General features: G+C 38.6%; 1 protein-coding gene across 1 annotated transcript in view; it reads right to left on the bottom strand.

Moving 5' to 3' along the window:
- Positions 1–20920, bottom strand: part of pdzd8 (PDZ domain containing 8) — a 40229-nt gene that overhangs the window by 13594 nt on the left and 5715 nt on the right. The window contains exons 2-3 of the mRNA XM_020626642.3: positions 14378–14503; positions 8459–8561 (exon numbers count right to left, since the gene is read on the bottom strand). Coding sequence (XP_020482298.1) covers positions 8459–8561; positions 14378–14503 — 229 coding nt within the window. The remainder of the gene's footprint in view (positions 1–8458; positions 8562–14377; positions 14504–20920) is intronic.

Genomic DNA, 20920 nt, shown 5'->3' with positions numbered 1-20920 from the left:
CTGTGAGTAGATTTTTGGTTAAAGCTAGCCAAAATTAGCCTCCCCAAAACTATCCAAGTTACCTTGATATTGGGCCGCCTGATAGCCTAGCCCTAGGGGTTATGTCGCACACCCCATGTACAGAGACTGATGTCCTTGTTGTAGTGGACATGGGTTCGAGTGCGGCCTCGCTGCTTTGCTGAATGTCATCCCCCAGTCTCTCCTCCCCCCATTTCCTGTCTCTCTTCAGCTGCCCTATCCAGCGAAAATGGTCAAAAAACATAACTTATTGATATTGCTGCCTAAGCAAGGGGTTGTGGTTACCCTATCTTTGGTAAAACCAGGACGGGACATTTATATAGCATTATGACAACATATTTTCTCAGGTTGAGTGAAATATAGGGGCAAAAGCCTCAAAAAGTCCAGCCAGACAAAATGATCACTTGTAGACGAAATCTTCCCCCAAATAAGCCGATGGCACAAAACAATAGCTATTTGACAAAGAATACGTTTTTGAATCATCTCATCAAGTATTCCTGGCTTTGAATGAGGCTGATTATATAAACAGCGCAGCCTTTTTGACAATCTGAAGTATGTATACGATGTAACAGGTCATTTCTTTTCTAACGAGAGATCACGTCTATAGGCTCAGAAAAAAAGCACTCTAAATGAAAATAGCAAGAAAAATCTAATATAGCTGTGGCTCTGACGGTCATGCACATAGAGGCTGGTCTATTGAGTTTCCTCTGAGATGAATTGATCGGTGGAGGAAACGATTAGGAACAAGCAGCGTGTGCGACCAACCTCTCATGTCTTTAATCTGCTCTTCAAGTGCGGTCAGCTGCTTTCAAACAGAATAAGAACAGGCCCTTTAATTGGCATGGCAAGGTGGAAATAGATGATAAATGTGTCACTCTCCAAAAGTCAATGTTTGTGTTCAGAAAAGTGACCAAGGTGATGGGCTTCCTTACAGTTTGATTATGTGTCGGAAGTAAATGGTGACATGATGTAGCTTCATTTGAATGAAGACAAGAATGAAGCTTAAAAATATTGTCATTTTTTTATTTAACAACCTTTAAAAAGCTTCAGCGTGCTACAGAAGTGATACGTTTGACTTGCAGGATGCTTCAAAACCTTTGAAAGTTATGAACAATATGTTGTTTTTCTTGGTGTTTGGAAATAGTAAGATAGTTAGAACAGGGCTGAATCTCAGATACTGCAGTCACAAGTACAAACCTCCCAAAAGATTTTTATTTCCCCCTTTTTCCCAAACAGTAGACTATTTACTACATTCACTCCAAATGTATTTTAAAGTCAAAGTCTAAACGCTGTTTTAAAGCCTTTCCTTCAAAAAGTTTGGTGGGAAAATATTGCATCCTTTTTCAGACTGTGTATCAAACTTGGCTACTAATTAAGAGTTGGATCACAAGTTTACTAAGGGGTCAAAGTATCAAAAAATAGAAGGCATCATATATAAATGAAACATACCTTTGATCTCATTATGATCTACTGAAAGCACAAACTGAATAAAAATGTTCCATATACATAGATTTTTTGCAGCTGTGGCTCAGTGGTAGAGTCAGATGTCTTTCAATTGGAGGCTCCTGCAGTCAACAGGTTTAAAGGGTCCTTGGGCAACGTACTGAACTCCTAATTGCTCACAGGGTGTGAATGTGTATGAATGGGATGAGTTAATAATGATGGGCAATTCACTCATTCACGCACACTGATGGCAGAGGATGCTATGTGAATCTGTCGCTTTAACAAGTGAGATCAAAAGTCTACATAAATTTTGTTTTTTGTTGGCTTTAAAGTAGTCAAATTGAAATAAAATATATAAAAAAAATAAAGGGAACCCATGTCTGAGATGACTCATTGTTGTGAATGTGTGTATCTACAAGTTGTTGAATGTGTGCATGAGTGTTAGTGTGTATGTGAGCCTCGTCCTCTTCATCAACCAACTGTCTTTCATCAGGTGTCCCGGGCAGATTAAAGACACAAAGATACACTGAGTGGAACATCAAACAACCCAGTGATGAGGAGGTGTGTGTGTGTGTGTGTGTGTGTGTGTGTGTGTGTGTGTGTGTGTGTGTGTGTGTGTGTGTGTGTGTGTGTGTGTGTGTGTGTGTGTGTGTGTGTGGAGAGCTTGTAGGGCATGCGTCAGAGATCCTTAAATCACCTTCAAAAATTGCCTGTTTGTGTAAGTGTGTGTGCGTGTCTGTCTGTTTAAAGTGAATATTGACTAGAGTTTGAGAGGCAGAGAAATAGAAACTGGGAAAGGATAAGATTGTGCTACGAAGGTGAGGACAGCAGACACAGCTGTGAACAACACCTTTACATCCTCCCAGAAAGGATAGATCAACAAGTCCTTTAACATCAGCCTTAGATATCAAAGTTGCAATATATATACTGTTTATATATATATATATATATACACATATATTTAACATATATTTTATACATCATTTGAGACTGAAAAATAGCAAGAACTTAGAATAAAGTGTAGCTTAAGATGTTTGAGGATTGAGGGTAAATGTCTGGCTGTTATATTGGTTTAGCCTTCTGGTTGTTCTTCTCAGAAAACCTAAGCAGACATCTGAAGTCGAGGCACTGGTGGGGCAGCACATGCACCTTGTATGGAGGCTGTAGACCTCCAAGCGGGCAGCCCAGGTTAGAATCCAACCTGGGACCCACAGGTCATTCCCATTCTCTCTCTCCCTGATTTCCAACTCTATCCCTGGTCCTACCTCTCAGATAAGAACAAATTATAATCTTAGAAAAGAATAAAATAAAGACATCTGAAGTCTGTACTTCTTTTAAACTCTCATCAATCAATGTTTTATATTGCTTTGGATAAAACAACAAATTTTGTCGAGACTAGGAAACTGAAGTATTGTGAGCTCTGATGAGCACAAACAACATCCAGCAGAACATTCAGCCTCATATAGCCACAAAAACACACATTCTCTTATATGGCACGACCAGTGTTACTGTAGCGCATGTGTGTACAAACACTCATTGTACGTGTCCTCGGTCAAGCTGTCACCAAGCATCAGCACTCAGGGCTGCCGATGGAATCGACGGGGCAGATGTGCAAACATGCCTGACAGAGTTCCCACCCCCCAACCTCAACACGCCATAAATGAGTGATAAAAAGAAAATGAAATAGCCACCCGACTTCACACTGTAATGGAACAGGGCTTCATTTACCCAGTTCACAGGTGGTCTGTGTTGTGCAGAAGCAAGCTCACACAACACGATGAAGTGGCCGAAGGGAACATGGACCAATAGGAGGCAGAGGGGATGAAAGGACCTCTTTTTTGTATAATAAATGTGAAGAATGACAATCTATTCAGAGCTGTTAGCATGGTGGCACTGAAAGAACATCAAAAGTACAAATAATATAATATAAACTATTCTCTAAATATTTGTACATTATTTATAATATTGTTGTTGTGTCCAAATATGAAAACAGCATTTGGGCAGAAGCTTTACATACTGTGCATTTAAATAAACAAAACATTATTAAAACAACGCTTATAACCAAATTTATGTTATTGAGTGACATGCACACACATGCACAAACAAGACCTGTGGACATGCATTAATGGAGAGATGTCAGCGTGGGGTTGATACACACTCAGAGAGCAGAACAGTTACCAGATCCAGCTACCAGACACAGTCCCATACTTTGGGACTTGAACTTGACTTGAAGAGAAAGCTAGAAGTTAGTGTTCCATCTGAGAAATTCAGCAACACCAGGTCTAGTTGAACTGAGCCAGAAACACCTAACAGGATCTCAAGCTGGGTTAATCCAGACGCAGTAACTGGAAAAGTGAAATAAACCAGACTGTGTGATCCTCTAAAGTATGTCTGCAATTAGCTAATATCAGCTGATGTGGGACAAAGCCTATTGAAGCTCTATAGATCATGATTTATTTTATTAAAGTGTTTCACAGTCAGAGAAGATAAAATATTTAGCTTATGAGGGATAAAAAGAGAATACAAGATCGAAGCAAGAGGCCTTTAAATACCTGAAGAACAAGTGTTGGGTAGAATAAATGTAAATGAGGAGGATAAGCACTGAACTTGTTTCAGGATGTTAGCTTCCATAAAGAGACACATGTTTGATAAATACATGCTCTCCACTGTATACTGGAAAGTAACCAACCATAAATGATTAAGTTCTTTATAAAAACTGACCCCCTATTTCAGACATTAACATGTTTGTCTCACAGTGGACAAAGCAAACATAATGTCCATGTTTCCTTACCCGTGTACTAAAGGGCTTCATTGAGTGTGAGTGTGTGAAGAAACGGTCAAGATCAGAAGTCACAAAGCAATGAGAAACGCTGAAAAGAGCGAACCTATCAAATAGGGCTGGGAATCTTTGGGTGTCTCACGATTCGATTTCGATTCTTAGGGTCACGATTCAGAATCGATTTTCGATTCAAAGCTATTCTGGATTTATGGATCCATGGATTCAAAGTCTATTTATGAATCAGTACACACTTCAGGATCTCCTCCAGTCATCTGTGAGACTGGTTGAATTTATTGGTGCTCTATTTGGCATGCTACTGAGTTAAAGAGCTAGCCTTAGCACTTACCAGGGAGTGACTGATTAGCCCAAAAATAAATAAATAATAATAATATATATTTTTTAATTAATTGATTTTTGGAAGTTATGAATCGATTTTAAACCTTAGAAGCGAAAAATCTATTTTTTTCGATTTTTACATAAATCGATTTTTTCCCCCACCTCTACTAGCAAATGTCATCATTTCAAAACCAGTTGAAGATAACCAAGGTGGACAAAAAGTATTTGGCAGTTTAAAACAACACTGAATCAACCAAATGCCTGAGAACTTCAAACGCTATTGCAAACAATCCTGTGTGGCATTGCATTTCCATAGCATGTGAAACCAGCAGAGATGTTCCGCTGGAAGACAGAGCCCTAAAGAGCATGTTGAACACAGTCCAAGCCCTATCTGACAGGAGCAGATTGCCCCTTTGGAAGACAAACAAATAGCCCGGTGAAAAAGCAGGAGCAAGTGGCTCACTGGTCGGGAAGACAGAAAATATTCAAATCACATGAAAACCATTTACAGACACAAGGCAAGCCGCTATTTCCACAAAGGAAGTGAAGAAGCTCATATCTGGCAATCAGCAGTGGAAAAAGGGAGAGTGAGAGAAAGATGGCGGATTGACCTTTTCCAGATGGTATAGCCTTTAATCCGTACTACAGAGTCCTGCTGGGGACATGCAGACTGGAGGAGTCTGATAATTCAGGCTCAAATGCCACCGTGGATCTGCATTTTTATGTGTGTATTAACAAAAAAGAGACACAAGTGCTTTGAAGTGGGTCCACTTGGAGCAAGCTGTGCTGATGGTTGTATTGGTTGAGTGGTGGAGGAACCGTTGACATATTTATTACCTATTGGATTGCTGGCTTTATTCTTAAATCACCACAGTTTGTTCACTTCTTGAATAAGGTTTGTAGATTTCTTACTATGGATGTGAAGTTTGCATAAGCAATAGCCATTTGTTTTTGTTTTTTTGTTTACCATATGCTTTTAAATATAGATCGGGCGATATAAGAAAGAATTGTGTGTGTGAGCATTCAATCAGTTTTTCATTGCAACATTCACTGTACTGCACTCTGTACTGAAAAGGTTCCCTGAGCTCTTGTTGTTCCAGTGAGCCTCTTTTTCCTGGGAGATCCTCATTCTGTTTTTACTAACGTAAAGAAAAGACGTGCATAAGGTTGATACATACACTTCATTGTCAATGCTTTCATGCTTTTCAATTGATCCAGTAATTACTGGAGCAAAGATACAAAAGTATTTTGTGTCAATGGGCCTTATGTGTCCTCCAGACATCAAATGTAAAATCCCACAGTATCATTTGCCAGAGCGGCGCAGATAGCCTAGTGGTTATGTTGCGCGTCCAATGAATGGAGAATATAGCCCTCGTCGCAGCGGTCGTTTGCTGCATCTCACCTCCCACTTTCAGTGTTTCCTGTCTCTATTCGGCCATCTTATCTCAAAGGTAAAAAGGCCCCAAAAAAACCTTAAAAAATTAAAATAATAATTTATCATATAGTCAGGATGTGCTGCTTTTGCAGTTGATATGGAGCTCAATAAGGTTTTAAGATATATGCTTACTCCCAAAGTAAGATTAGTTTAAATCCCTTTCAAAAGATTTTTGCCAACACAACACCCCAATCAGGATTTTATTAAATTCAAACTAATGTTTTAATTTTCTTTTCTTCATGATGACTCTTCCTGAAATCAAGTAAATAATACGACCTTTCCATTGTGAAAAATAAGAGAAATGTCCACGTAGCATGTCTGAGTGGGTCCTATTTTTTTTTTTTTCAAGCTGCGGCCAAAAATGAAACACTTTATCAACAGAAGACTCTGACAAACAGAAGCTGTATCTATAGCAGGGGTGGGCAACTGGCGGCCCGGGGGCCACATGCGGCCCCCATCAACCCTCAACGTGGCCCTCAGGTCAATTTTTACACATAATTATAATTGATCACTGGTATATGTTGAGTTAAATTTGAAGTTGAAAACCTGAACAGATATTTTCCACAACATTTGTTTTATTAAGTTTTAAATTGCATGATGAATAAAATCAAATAAAAAATTAACCATAAAATAAATCTGCTGATAATATATTTAAAATAAATTCTGTTGTTGCAGGTCAAAGTTAATGATAAACTTTAGCCTTATAAAAAAAAATATATATTCAGTATCTGATTGAAGGGTAAATTGTACTTTTTGGAATGAAAGAAAGAGGAAGATAATTTGGTTAGTTCTGTGAACCAGACCTGATATTTCACTTCCCCCTTGTTGGACGAGGGTGTCCATCAAAATCAATAAACATAATGTGAAAGCACAGTTCAGGACAATTATTTGAGCCGCTACATATCACCCACAAGAGTGTGAGGATAGCAGCAGCGGGCATTGCTGGAGGCAGAGCGGGTAATTTAGGCTGACATTTCACTCTAAAACGCTCATTAGTCACTACCAAACAAGCCTGATGTGATAACTGTAATATCTCTGAATTGCAACAATTACAAAAGGTTTGCCGGAGGGGCCTGAAAATCTGTCTTTGCAGCTTAAAATGTCAACAATCAGAAAATCTCATCAGTGCAAGAAAGATAAATATAAGCTTCTATGTGTCAATAAGACACAGTGTCCAAGAATCGGTGATCAAGGAAGTGTGTGTGTTACACTTCTGAGTGTGTGAAAAGCACTAATGTTTTTTTAGCAGCTCGGTTGCTGGAAACTTTTAGCTTCAGTTTAATTTCCATAAATTGATTGAGAACTTCATGTTTAGCAGTTATGCTGTAGTTGTCATGAATGGGTAAGGGAGAATTGTTGTTTAAATAACAATACAACATTTAGTTCAGAGTCAGACGAAGCTATTAGATTGGACACAAAGCATTCAATGCATGCTGATATACACCAATCAGCCATTATTACTATGAGCACCTATGTAATCTAATGCAATCCAATATAACAGTTCTACCATAAACTCTTACTTTCATGTAGCTTCTGCATGATTGGTTTACATGTATTTATCAAGTCTCAGTGGCTTAAAAGAAACACTGCAGAAAGGACTGCTGGCCATAGTGATGACATGACTTATTGTTTTAAGTTACAGTCTTTTACCTGCTGCTCCATCCTTCATTGAAAAGCTGAAGGTTTGCTAGCTGACACGCACTCTTTAAGCTTCTTCAGTTTAAACAACTCCAGTCTATGAGCTCCAATAAAACCAAATTATATGGAGAACGCTGTGATCAACTGACTAATTTGCCAGCAACTCTATTAGCATTTGGCAAATACTGTTCAATCGTGAATCTCTGATAGCCAGATCTTTGCAAATGTCTTGCTTCTCTCCTGCTACATCCTCTTATGTTACTCTATGGTCGCAATCAGTTAAAAATCTGAACATTTTCAATGTAAAAGCATGCATAGAATATTTGTTTCTTAACATTTTTCTTTGCCACCTGACTTTGGTATAAATAATATATCATCCTTCAACATGATATTTTACGAGCAAAAGACCAAAAAAGGCATTTCCTCCTTCGTTTTGCAGCTTTTCTGGTAGATGTTTAAAATTACCCGGTCTTTCACATCCCTCTCTGTAATCCAAGTGAATAAAACAAAGTGAGGAACCTATGCCACACGGCCTCAGCATCATATGTCCCAGGTCACTAGTTTTATTTGATTTTAAAACCCATAAATGTAACCCTACCGTTCTGGCATTAGGACTCAGATGTTTAAGGACATTTACTTTTTGCCTTTGTTAATTTATACACGCTATGTAGTACATCAAATGAAGACCTTGGTATAGGATGGTTATGCATGATTTATCTGAAACCTAAACCAGAAGAATGAAAAGGATGAAAAGAAGTGAAAAGCAGTTTAATAAAAGGGGAGGGGGGGGGGGAAGAGATGGTTCCCACCTGTTTGATGGAGCTTCGGGTCTTTTCCTTCCACTGGTTGCTGCTCAGCTCCAGGGTGCAGTGGACGTAGATTTCTCTGTCATAGGAGCCCAGGATAAACAGCCTGCAGATACACAAAATAAGACACTATAAAAATAAAGTAATCTGTGACATTCTGCCAGCACATGAAACCGACCATCCATCCATTATCTACACCGCTTATCCCATTCAGGGCAGTGGGGGGGTAGAGCTGATCCCAGCTGTTAACGTTGGGTTAACTGGTGACTCTAAATTGCCTGTAGGTTTGAATGTAAGTATTGTTGCTTGTGTGTCTCTACACGTCAGCCCTGTGATTGACCAGCAACCAGTCCAGGGGGTACCCCGCCTCTCGCCCAGTGACAGCTGGGATGAAAAAGCACCAGTAAAACCAAATCTTTAGGTGTTTATGGTCTTGTGCTTCTTAAATATGTAACCCTTAAGGCCCTGGGAACCTTTTTTCCTGAATCAGCTTCTTCCCTTGAGTGATATCCTTCATGAATATAAATTCTCTCTTAAGTTGGAGCTGTTATTCAAACAAGATTTGTAATCATCTACGTTCTCTTTTAACTGGTTAAAAAAATCTTGGATTTCACTTACAAAAAAGCTGTGCCAAATATTTCTCTGAACAAATTAGAATTTGAAAATAATAAATCTGGGGAAAACCTGTAGATATATTTTTAGGTTCTTTGGTCACCACAAATAGAATCTGATCTACTCACATCCTCACAGTACAGAAGACGCAGAGTCATTTGAGTGCTTGTCAGTTAGGTAATTATTCTCTATTAGTAGGTTTTATTTTTCAAACTCTCCATTTCATGTATAAATTCCTGTAATATTAGAAACATAATAAAGGATTACCAATGGTAAGAAACCTATAAAATGCCTTAAAGCTCATGTCTTTTAGAGTTTCCTTGAAGCTGAAAGATGTGAAAAAATAAATGTCCTTGTATTAAATGTCACCTTTCAACACAACATTGCAGACTTAAATCATTTCCCACTCATCTTATGATGGGACTTTATTGTGACATTCCACGTTAAAGATCATTTATATTATATGATATTATTAACTGAAGTTCCCATTTAAATTCAAGAACTAAAAAAGGGTTATTTTAATATAAAAAGTATCGTTTTCTTTTTTTTAATGACATCTAAATGACAATCAAAATCCTAGGCCACCATTGAGTACATTATGATCTATTACTCCGATCTGACTGTTGGTGGTGATGTGTTGGGGTTATATTTAGAGAAATGTGGTGATAAATCTTTTAGTAGAGGGAGGATCTTAATCATTTTCTCACCATAAAATGTAACTGAAAGCACCAACAAAAAGGTCAGGTTTTGTTGAGGTTTTTACACACATCCTTAAATCTTTCCTCATATTTCATGAGAGTCCGATTATTCATTTTTATTTCTACAGAAACAAGATACACTTTAGTCTGTACCAGATCTGCTTGTTCATGAGCTACACAGCCCAAATTAAACATTTGCTCTCTGTTAACATTGATGTTTGGCCAGTCGCTTTTCAACCTACTGAGATGAGCTGATGCTTTGACGCTGAAATGTCTTATCACTAGTGACATCACACAAGTTTCAGAGGCCCTGACAACATCTTCAGATTGCTTGTTTTGTCAAAACGGCATTTCACACTCATTAAATCTACTAGGTGGTTCCTTCATGTTAAACATAAAAAGCAGTATGTCAAATATTTTGCTCATTCACACAACTTAAAAGATTAGGAAAACTGCTATATTAATTGGTCAGGCAGTTCATTTAGTTTTCATTTCAGTTGTATTAGCCAGAAATAAAAAAAAGGAAAAGTCTTACTCCCTTATATTTCAAAGTCCCAGCCATTTTTTTCTCCATGAACTGTCGCTCATGTGCTGAGAAAGCAATCGTTCAATACAGACTCTTGAAATGATAAGATGAGATCACAGCTACTTTTTTGGCCACTGCTGCCCCCTGCTGAACGGACTAGAGCAATACAAATAAATGAAGAACAAATTCAGTGTCCTCAAAACCTCCTGAAATACAGTGAACCGCTAAAGAAACTCATAACGTTAGAAATGTAACTCAATATTTAAAGAAGAGAGTGATTGGTGTTATCAATGTCTGAGACATAATGCTATTCCCCCTTGATAAAATCAACTGTTTCCTCCAGCTGAATTCATATACCATGTTAAACACTTCCCTCTAGTGGACATTCTGAGTACACAACATCTAACATTTAGCTCAGGAACATTAGTCCAGCAATGACTACATCCTCAATCAGCGATAAAAACTGATTTAACATTTGTGTTGGATGACCAGAAAGTCAGCAATCTCCAATCTTATAACCAGACACCTGTATAAAAAAAAGATGATATAAGATGGTCAGGAAGGATGAGAGACTTTATGATTATAATGGGCAGAACATGAATTATTAATGAAAGAGCCTGATCTGTGGTTCAACACACACACGTATAGAGCGCACAAAACCCTTCTCTCTCTCCAAGGCAACGAAGGATAAGCCTCTTTATTAAGGCAGCTCCTGCACTAATTGATTTGAGTCATTGGCCTATTAAAATTTAAACATGTCCGCTTTGGACAAAAGGGGAGTTGTGTTTGTCTCAGAAAGGAGAGCCTGGTGAGAGAGGGGGTGTGGGCAGTCCAATATAATGGGCTTTGTACATGGTAGGATTTGAAGATGCCAGTAGTCACTAATGTGGATGACATGATAGGATAATACAAATTAGATTATATTTGGATTTATTTGAAAGTGAAGAATTTCTATCTGGGCAGATTCAATTAGATACTCTTGAATAGAACTGCATTTTAAAATGTTGATTCAACCAGAAAGTTTAGCCGTAGCAGAAGCTTTGGACAAAATGACTCCTTAAATCAGACATTAGCTTGCAAATTTGATGCTGCTTGACAGGAGAGTTTAAAAGTTCTCTGTCATTTGAAGTTTTACAAAAGTGTGAAACTTCAAATGACAGTCAAGTGTTAAAGAGGGACAAAGATAACAAAGAGTGTTTTGTTGGATAACCTTAGGATGTAATTTGATCCCAACAATATGCAAGACGCTTTGAAAGAGGCAACATTGTTATTTGAAACTCAAACATTTGTTTCATTTTACTTCCTACATTGTATATTTGTATTCGGAATTATAAGATCCAAACAAAATGCAATATGAGCAAAAGTTAAGAAAGAAATCAAATCAATGTAAACGTATTCTCATTATCTTGAATGAAATCCATAAAATGAGTCATCTATTCACACCTAAAAGCCATTCTTCTGTCTTTCTGAAACCAGGCATGCTGTTTGCTTGTATCCTTGTGTTTTGGGAGAAGCATGGCAAGGTGATGGTTTGCTACATTTGCATGTTTTTAACCAGGTTTTATCATCTTTGGTCAGTGCTGTTTAAAGTCCCAAATAAACCTGAGTAAGTGTAAAAGGAATTAAAACTGCAAGAGGTGATGAAGGGCCCTCGCACTTTCGTGCTCTCTTCAAGAAGGATGGAAAAGACTATTCTTCCTGAGAAGACTTGGATCAATCAATGTTCGCAACATACTCCAGTAGACTTTCAATCCAAGACAATCTATGGCATATCGGCAGTTCATTCAATCACCACATCACCCACCAACTTCCTGTTGACATTAGACGATGACTTCTTTTTTGTAGGTCTCGGCATGCTTAACGTGCCGAAATGTTCGTGAATTTAAGCAAAAACACCTATTTGTTAAAATCAAAAGGGGGCATTGTTGAGCCATTTTGCCGCGCACTTCAACACTATAATACGTAAATATCATGCACTCACGATCTGGGTGCAAAAATCTGTGAGTTTACGTGCACGTTAAAGCCCCCAAATTAGCAGATTAATTTGTGCAAAGGAAAATAATAACTCCTGCAAATACAATATGGTCCTCGCTCGGAGGTCAGCGCTCGGGCCCTAATTATCAACAGCAGAATAATGATTAAACAATTTTGGTGACTGGAATGTTGTAAAATGACTTTCCCATTGGTTGATCAGCCAGGATGATGGCTGGCTCCATTTAATGGAGTAGTCTGAATGTATTTTACGCCACTTCCTTTGAAGCCTCATTAACTGTTTTAACACATGCACACAACTCCTGAAAATTCACAGAAATGTCAGGGTGGGCTGCATGTGTTCGCGCAAACAGCTATAATTTTGACTCTGGCTTTGCCTGGACATTTTCCAAGATGACCGTGATGAAGGCCACTGTTGAAGAAATTACCAAAACTTGACTCCATACAATAAGACTCAGTTGACTCAGATGGCTGACGTTGATGAAAGTTTATACATCAGATGAATACTCATGAGGAGACATGATTCAACATCACACTTCTGTTCTTGTGTCTTGCTCAATCACATCTCCCGAACTTCTCGAAAGGCATCGCATATATCCTAAAAGACATTATCACTATCAGGGTCATGTCACATGCAGCCCACCTAGACTAAACTGTGACGTCTAAAACACTGGAGCAGACAATAAGTCTACCAAACATCCTTGCAGATATCAGGAAGAACAGTTGACACTCTCTAAGCTGTACTTGGTGTTCTAATAACAAGTGAACTCTATCAGGTCTGACTGACATTAGAGAACAGTGAATAAACATAATGACGTCTGTACATTATAATCTAAATAACTACAGAAATTCCACCACAGCCACAAAGCCCACACTCGTCGGAGTGTTTTGCTGCTAGCCCCCTGGTTAAATTAAGATGACGCTGAGTTGCGCAATGTGAGGAGCAAGAAATATTTTGGAAAATTCACTGCGAGCGAGCGGGTGGAGCTAATGACGTTTATCACATGCAACCGATGCAATTTGTACAGAAAAAACCTCATGACTGTTTACACTAGGTCTGTGGCAAGAGGGGACTGGATGAAACCTGTGAGGAGAACTACCTTTGGACAGTTCGATTTTTCAGGGAGAGCAGCATAGCATAGACCAGTCTACCATCAATTATTAGAAACTGTGAAACATATCATTCATTTAAAGTCAACTTGAAAGACTTTTAATGTAAGTCTGTTGTCCTACCTTCATCATTTGTGCTTTGATAGATGTGCAGTATTGATTGTCTTGTTTTTTATCTATTCCTCATGTTATCTTGCTTTCAAGTGTTATATTTGTTTCTACATGTAACAATATTGTTTTCCCATTTTAGTCTATGTTTCACGTAAGTTGAAAATTAGCCATGATGGCTAAACTGGTGCATGTCAGAAATGTTATGAATGTGCTTTGTCCCTGTAACTTTAAACTGTATAAAAGGAAGTAGTCAAACTGCTTCATACTGTATTCTACTCACCAGTTTGTTCTTTTACACTGATTTGTTAGAACTGTTTTTTTTTTCCAAACCTTTATATGAGTATTCACAGTGTCTGACTATTGGTACGTCTGCCATCTTGGATTTCGGTAGCATCTTTTATTTGTCTTGTTTTTGTTACCTGCTGGGACCCCACCCACATCCACCAATGAGTACTGCATGCTGTTAGGGACATAGTTAAATAGGCAACTCATGGAGATTTCAGGGGTAGCTGTGGTGACCTTTTAAGGAGTGCATGTGTGAAATCAGCTACAGTCTGAACATGTTTTTATGTCACATCTTAGTTTATGGTGTTTTTGAAGCCTCTTAATACATAATGTTTTAAAAAAAATGAGGGTTTCAAAACAACCCTACAGTAAAACTGCTTTGCCAAGATTCATTTTAGTCATGCCAATATAATGTTACATTTTCATAATTTTGTAGGCAAACATCTTTTATACTGGACTGTATGTTGTTGTATTTTTTCCACGAGTTGAACAAAAGTAAAATAAAGCACACAAAGGTTCTTTCAAGGACAGGGGTGTCCAGATACATTTAGCGTGTTAGAAAACACAGATAGAATTTAAGTGTCTCACCTGCTACATTCAATGAGGGTTACTTTGAGCCGGCCTTCTACCAGCCTGCTATCCTGGACTGACAGATCCAGATCACAAGCTGGACCCAGTGGAGGCTGAACTTGGAACGGGAAAAAGGGTTTGTATCTGAAGAGAGGGAAACAGAAAACAGACAAAGTCAAGTTTCATTTAGTATTTACACCTTAGTGCCGATGTGAACTTCAATGCAAATGAACTAAACCTTACCTGAAAGGTTACCCTATATTTGATCCAAACTTACGTATTCTTGTAGATCAGGCTTTTAAAAACTATTTGGGTGGTTTTTAATATGAAGGTTTTCAAGTATTTTTAATACCGGTGCCCTTTTACCAAACCTGAGCTTCACAACTGGAGAGAACACATTTAGTTAACAAAAAAAACTTTGAATTTCATTACACTTAAAATGGAAATCCAACTTGGATTGCAGGGTTTAAATGTTGATCTTCAAAGAACAAATAAGAGTCCGACAGATTTGTAAAACCCGTCCACCAGCTTTCAAAGGTTTGTACTGAGTGACACACAACGTAATGCTTCTGCAGGGTTGGATTGTTTATGCAGAAGCTAACCAGTATTTAGAGTCACAGTGAATGCCGGTCACATTGTGACTACTGCTGCTGGGTGTGGTGTTTGGTGCAGAACTGGCTCTCTAAGTGCAGCAGGCCCGAGTCTTAATAAAGCAGTCATTGTAAAAACAAGACGGCTGAGAGAAAACACTTTTGCTATTTTCGGGTCTTTGTGCTGGTGTTACTGCCCTGAGGCTACTGCTGTACTAAATAAAGGGACAATGTTTGAAAAATCATCTACATTCCTGATAAACTGGACTTCCTTTTGGTAAATATAATCGCTCTGATTGGAACATCTGAGCACGTTGTGTTTTTAAAGTATCCTACAAATAGAGGGAAAATTCTTACTTAGCACTATCCCAACAATTAGCATTTATATTGCTGAAGGCTTTTCACATAGTGTCCTTTCTGTTTATCAGATCATAACAAACACAGATTTACACCAAAGAAAACACCACCGATAGTTAAGAAAATCAAGAGTTTTTCGAAATAGTTTCATCTTTCTTTTCTTGAGGGTTTAGCTACTGTAAAGCCTAATAAAGAGACATCAGCAGGTCATGAACCTTAAGTTGTTCAATCAATCTTTATTTGTATAGTAACAATTCAAGACAAATGTCTCTCAAGATGTATGAGGCCCCGGGTTCAATCCCCGGCATCTCCACTCCTTTTTTGAAGATTGATAAAACTGGAGAAAAATAAATGTCCTTAAGGTAATATTTGTCACAGAAACACACTCTCAAGTGATCTAGAACAAAGACATATATAATCAGTGTGTTGGTATACATTTGTTTACAAGCAGATAAAACAGACTTATATGTGAAACCATGGGTTAAAGGCTATTAATGACTGAAAAATCACAACATTACATGTTTATCTATCTGCTATAACCTATTTAACAGGACACCACAGCCACTTGAAAGACGATAATCTTTGGGTACTCTACTGCTTCCATTGTGCTGTACCCAAATTGAATTTTTCTATTTTGTTTGCCCACAACCCTTTCCTGTGTGAACCACATCCCCTCACTCAAATACTGACAGCTAATGTCAGGTTTACGGGGGCAATGAAAATGTCTCCCAATGATCATAAAGTCAATAAAGTCAAATGTGCGCAGCAGACTAATGGCTGTAAATAGTCTCAGCTTCCACAATCACTGCTTCTCCTTTAGGACAGTATTGCAGGGCTGTACATAAATTGATAGGGCGAGGTTGGAATCTGCATAGACCTTGTCCTGGTCCAACTGGAAATTCATTACATTTGTTTACACTGCCCTTATGCACTTTTGCTGACAACACCACGAAGCCCCAACTCAATAGTTTGCATCAATATGGCAACAGTTTTTTTTTTTTTTTTTTAGCAGTCGCTCTCCAGCCGCATAAATACAGATTCTTCTTTGACTGAGGGGCTTGGTGGTGTTGACATTGGAAATCTTACTGTTATACAGCCTTAATTGCACCACTATTTATCTCATGTAAATTTGCACAAGAGGTGAAAAGTAAATTATAAAGCAGCTAATGATTGTTTTAAAAACTACACTACTTTGATCACCAGGAAATTATAGTTGTGTTGTTTTACAATCCCCATCATCTCCAGCTCCTGGGCCATCGGCCAAAACAACAGCTAAACTACAGAGACAGTCCAATCAATGCACAAGTCTCCTCCTGTATCAGTCACAAACGCAGCTGCAGAACTAAAAGGGAACTGGACTCCTCTATAAGAGACAGTTTTCTTTTTGTTTTTTGCAGTAGTGAAATCAATCTTCCTTGGCTGACAGTAAATGGCAGAAGGAAAGAGGTTCAAGAAAGTGAGAATGGATATCAGCAGTGCAGTGAAGTAAAAAAAACAACCGCTAGATTCTCTGTATGTGTGAATATACATGTAGGTAGATACAGTATATGCACCAATCAGCCACAACATTATTACCATACCACTGACAGTTTAAGATTAGAAAAGTGCTAGATTAGTCCAAGTCCATTTACAATTACATTGATTGTCCCTTCTAAAATGGCACCTGTCAGTGGATGTGATATGTAAGGCAGCAAGTAAACATTTTGTACTGTAAACTGATGTCTTCAAATCAGGAAAAACGGGCATGGGTTAGAATGTAGACGACTTTAACTAGTGCCAAATTTTGATGACTAGATGACTGGGTTACACCATCTCCAAGACTACAGTAGAGCCCATGTGGTGGGTCCCCAATCTGCAGGGGTCAAAACCTTCCAAAGTGGTCCAAAGAAAGGAAAACCAGTAAACCCATAACAGGGTCACGGGCAGCCAAGACCCGCTGGTCGTGTGGTCTGGTCCAAAGACCAGGACCTGGAGCTCAAATTGGTGAAAAAGTTCTGCCTGTTCTGATAGAAAGGTGTCAGAACACACAGCCCCTTGCAGTTTGTTGGGTATGATTTATGCATAGCAGCCTACGCGGACCTCTGCCCACTGCAAAATGTGCCTACAACCACCACAGTGCAAAGGAAGACTTTGACCTGGAGGAGCAGGACAATGAGTTCAACTAAGTGTTGACTTGGCCTACAAATTCCCCAGATCTTAATCCAGTCGAGCATCTGTGGGATATGGGATGGACAACTAAGTCCTATTGTTCAACTCCAGTGCCAGATAAAACAGCAGCACACCAACAGAGTTCTATTTGAGTCCACGGCTGCTTCTCAAGTCTCTTAAATCACATCAATGCATACCACTCTGGCATTTTTCCTTGCATCTTAGCCCCTCCCAACAGAGATGCATGCAAAATAAATGAAGCAAAAGAAATAAGAAACACTTTCCTCCAAAGTCAGTTTCAGTTTTAAAGTCAGTTTGTGGTTCAATTATTACAGATTTTATGAAAGTAGTGCTCATCATGGTTCTTAATTCTCATGTCAAAAACTTTTTTAATCACATATCGACTCTTTCAGAAACTGTTGTTTGTTCATAATCGGTTTCAAGGCTCCCCTTAGTGTCTGCTTTAGAGTCGGTCTGTTCTCCTTTTTTAAGCTCTTGTGATGTTGTGAAGTTTCATTGAGGTCTCATCCTCTCAATGACTAACATTCAGTCAGGGGATTTCAGTCATGAAGGCTGCTCTCATGTTCTGCTCATCGTTGCCTCCTCTTTCCTTGATCCTCTCCTCTCCAAGCAGCAGTAAGAGAAACTACTTCCGGTATGACCAAGGAGCAAGAAGGGAGGAACTATCAAAAAAACCAACATGGGGATAAGGCATGTCTCATAAGGTCAGGGCTGTTTTGGCCCCGATCTCCATAACAGTAACACACAAAATGTGATTTAAGAGGTATTTGTAACTTTGATCTAATTAGTGAGCTTACAGAAATTTTCAATATCTATGTAAGCAATCTTAAATGTAAAAATCTTAAATCTTTCATCTTTCCAGTGAAGCTGCTCTGTCAAATACAAAGTTTCATCCTTTTGCTTGAGCAGTAGCAAAGCAGTTGAGGGAAATGTAAACTCACAACTGAGAAAAAGACAGCTTTTATGACTTAACATCTGCCCTGTCTGGAAACAAAAACATAAAAAATACATTAAAGTAATTTCACTATCAGACAGCTTTGTTAAACTAGGACAGCCTCGGATCAAACGTGCTTTGACTGAGTGGATGTTAAAAAAAAATAAAAAAAAGATACAGATTCTTAACTCAGTGGTACAACAATGATCACTCAGTGTTATATTTGATCAAAAAAACACTTCAAGAGCTCACCGTGCAGCCCCAGTATTTGAAGAGTTGTACAACGGGCTGACTTATAAGGCTGTCAGTGTTGTGTTACAACATGAATGGGTGGATGAATTGAGATGTTAACGCTAAACCCTCAAGAGTAACTTGAGTATGGATGCTTTTTTTTGTCAGATTTACAGCTTCTGGATGTGTGCTAAACCAAAACAGGAAGCTGGCATTAGGAATGGAGCAAAGTCAAACCATCCCAGATTTGGCTTTTCATCATAGTGTTCCCCCATAGCTGGAGTTATGACACTACATGTGTGCTGTAATGCTTGGATTACCTCAAGTGGGCGGCAGTCCCAGCCCCCCCCCCCACCCTCCACATAACTACCATCTGTGCCACTCAGCAAATCCCAAGGTCCAGCTTCCATTCTCTGAGGCTTCTCTTCATTACATCATCTCAACACACTCCCTCACCCTGCATGATCGTGGGAGATACACACTCACACGCATGTTGAATGTTCTTCTTTTTCTGCTGCAGCACTCTCCCACACAACTCAGAGGCTGCGAGTCTGTGGCAGTAAATATGTGTTTACAGTTCCACAACATCACAGATCCTTTAATGAGCTATTTAAACATACATCAGGTCAGCTTCTCTGGAGAACCTTTGATCTGCAAAGAGAAAATCCTTTCAGCCTCTCCTGCTTCCTGCTGTAGTATTGGATTGTCCCTAATAATCTTGTTTTGACATGAATGGCTTAAATGTCCTGGATTCAATGGAAGGGTCAATTTACAAAATTAGAATGTTTCCTCTAGTATTTTGCTGCGTATCGGAGGCAAGCCGACTCGTCTGAAATCAAAAAAAGTACATCAGAAGAATTGATTGAACTATAATATTAATGTCATTAGCTTCAGGGAACAGAATGGAAGTCCTTCAGAGTACATAGAAATTGGATACAAAAAAGTCAAGATGAGTCACAATCTGTCTGAATGACCTTAGCGAGTAAATTATTGTGTTTTGGCTTTGTGGAAAGTAAATTAAAAAAATGAAAGAAGAGTTAAGGTCATGATTATTTTCTTTCTCTTTTGATAAGATGAATAGTCCTATTTTGTCTGACAGTCCAAAATCCAAATACAGTCAGATTCATTGGTATGGAATTTAACCTTAAGTAACAACCTCATGCGGTTTATAATCCCCATAACAAAAAAAGAATCTAAAACTCCAAACTGAGTCGCTGGAACAAGGGGAACGTCTGTTTGGAAAGAAGCTTAAATGATTATTGTAATTATTTATGATTATGATGATTATTTAATGACAATGAAAACACTTTCCCTTAAATCAAAAGGAAGAAAATCTTCTTAGTTATACAAGCAGGGAAAAATAGAGGAAACAGTCCCGCCACCCTTAAATTAGGTGGGCATGTGTGAGACACAGAAAACAATACTATCACCTAAGCTTGAAAATGTCTGAATGGATTTGAAATACTTGAATTTAAAGTTCAGATTGAGCTGCTGGACTCGTGACAGTGCCTCTGTGTTGTTGTTTGTTAGAGACAATCAGGATCCGGCACCTCATGAGTATGTAATGTCTTGCTATCGTATGTAATGTCTTGCTATCGAAACAATAACAAAGAATAGCTTGATGACATTGTGAAATACTTGGGCTTTAATGGGAGTTGCCTTCTTCGTTAAACAACAAACCATTGACGATTCAACTCTATCTGCTTGACTCAGATACAATTCATGTTTACAGATAGTGTATTGTAGTGTTGTAGTCAAGAAGACCACACTAACCGAGACCAAGACATAACCGAGAGACCAGAGTTCTTAGAGACTGAGACAAGACCGGGACCATTAATATCACTGAATAATCATCATCTTGCGTGCAGGGGGCGTGGCACTCACTAAGACCGTAACACTGGGAAGGTTGCAGCCATAAACGGGGGATAAAAATCAAACAAGGCATGAATTGAAGTTAGATTTTGCTGGCCGTTACCTTTAACAACATCATGGATTCATATGAGTTTGAAATGGAGCCATTCCAATGTCAATAAGTTCCCATATGAAAGTAGTAAAAATCTTACAAATAGTGTCCTCTCTGCAATACTCGCTGCACTGTCTGCAGAACAAGTAACCTGTCAGGATGAAGTTGGCAGAACTGCTGGAGAACATACATTAAGAATTTGGAAAGCTGTCACTTTTGCAGAGACCTCTATTGAACAATGCAAAATCCACATAGAAAAGGTAGGTTATTAAATTCACTTTATGAAGTTGTCCCCTCTAAAAATTGGTATTTGTGTT

Source organism: Labrus bergylta, chromosome 10 (genome assembly GCF_963930695.1).
Source record: "Labrus bergylta chromosome 10, fLabBer1.1, whole genome shotgun sequence".
NCBI lineage: Eukaryota > Metazoa > Chordata > Actinopteri > Labriformes > Labridae > Labrus > Labrus bergylta.
The sequence above is the reverse complement of the archived record's forward strand: the minus strand, read 5'-3'. Positions and strand labels throughout refer to the sequence as shown.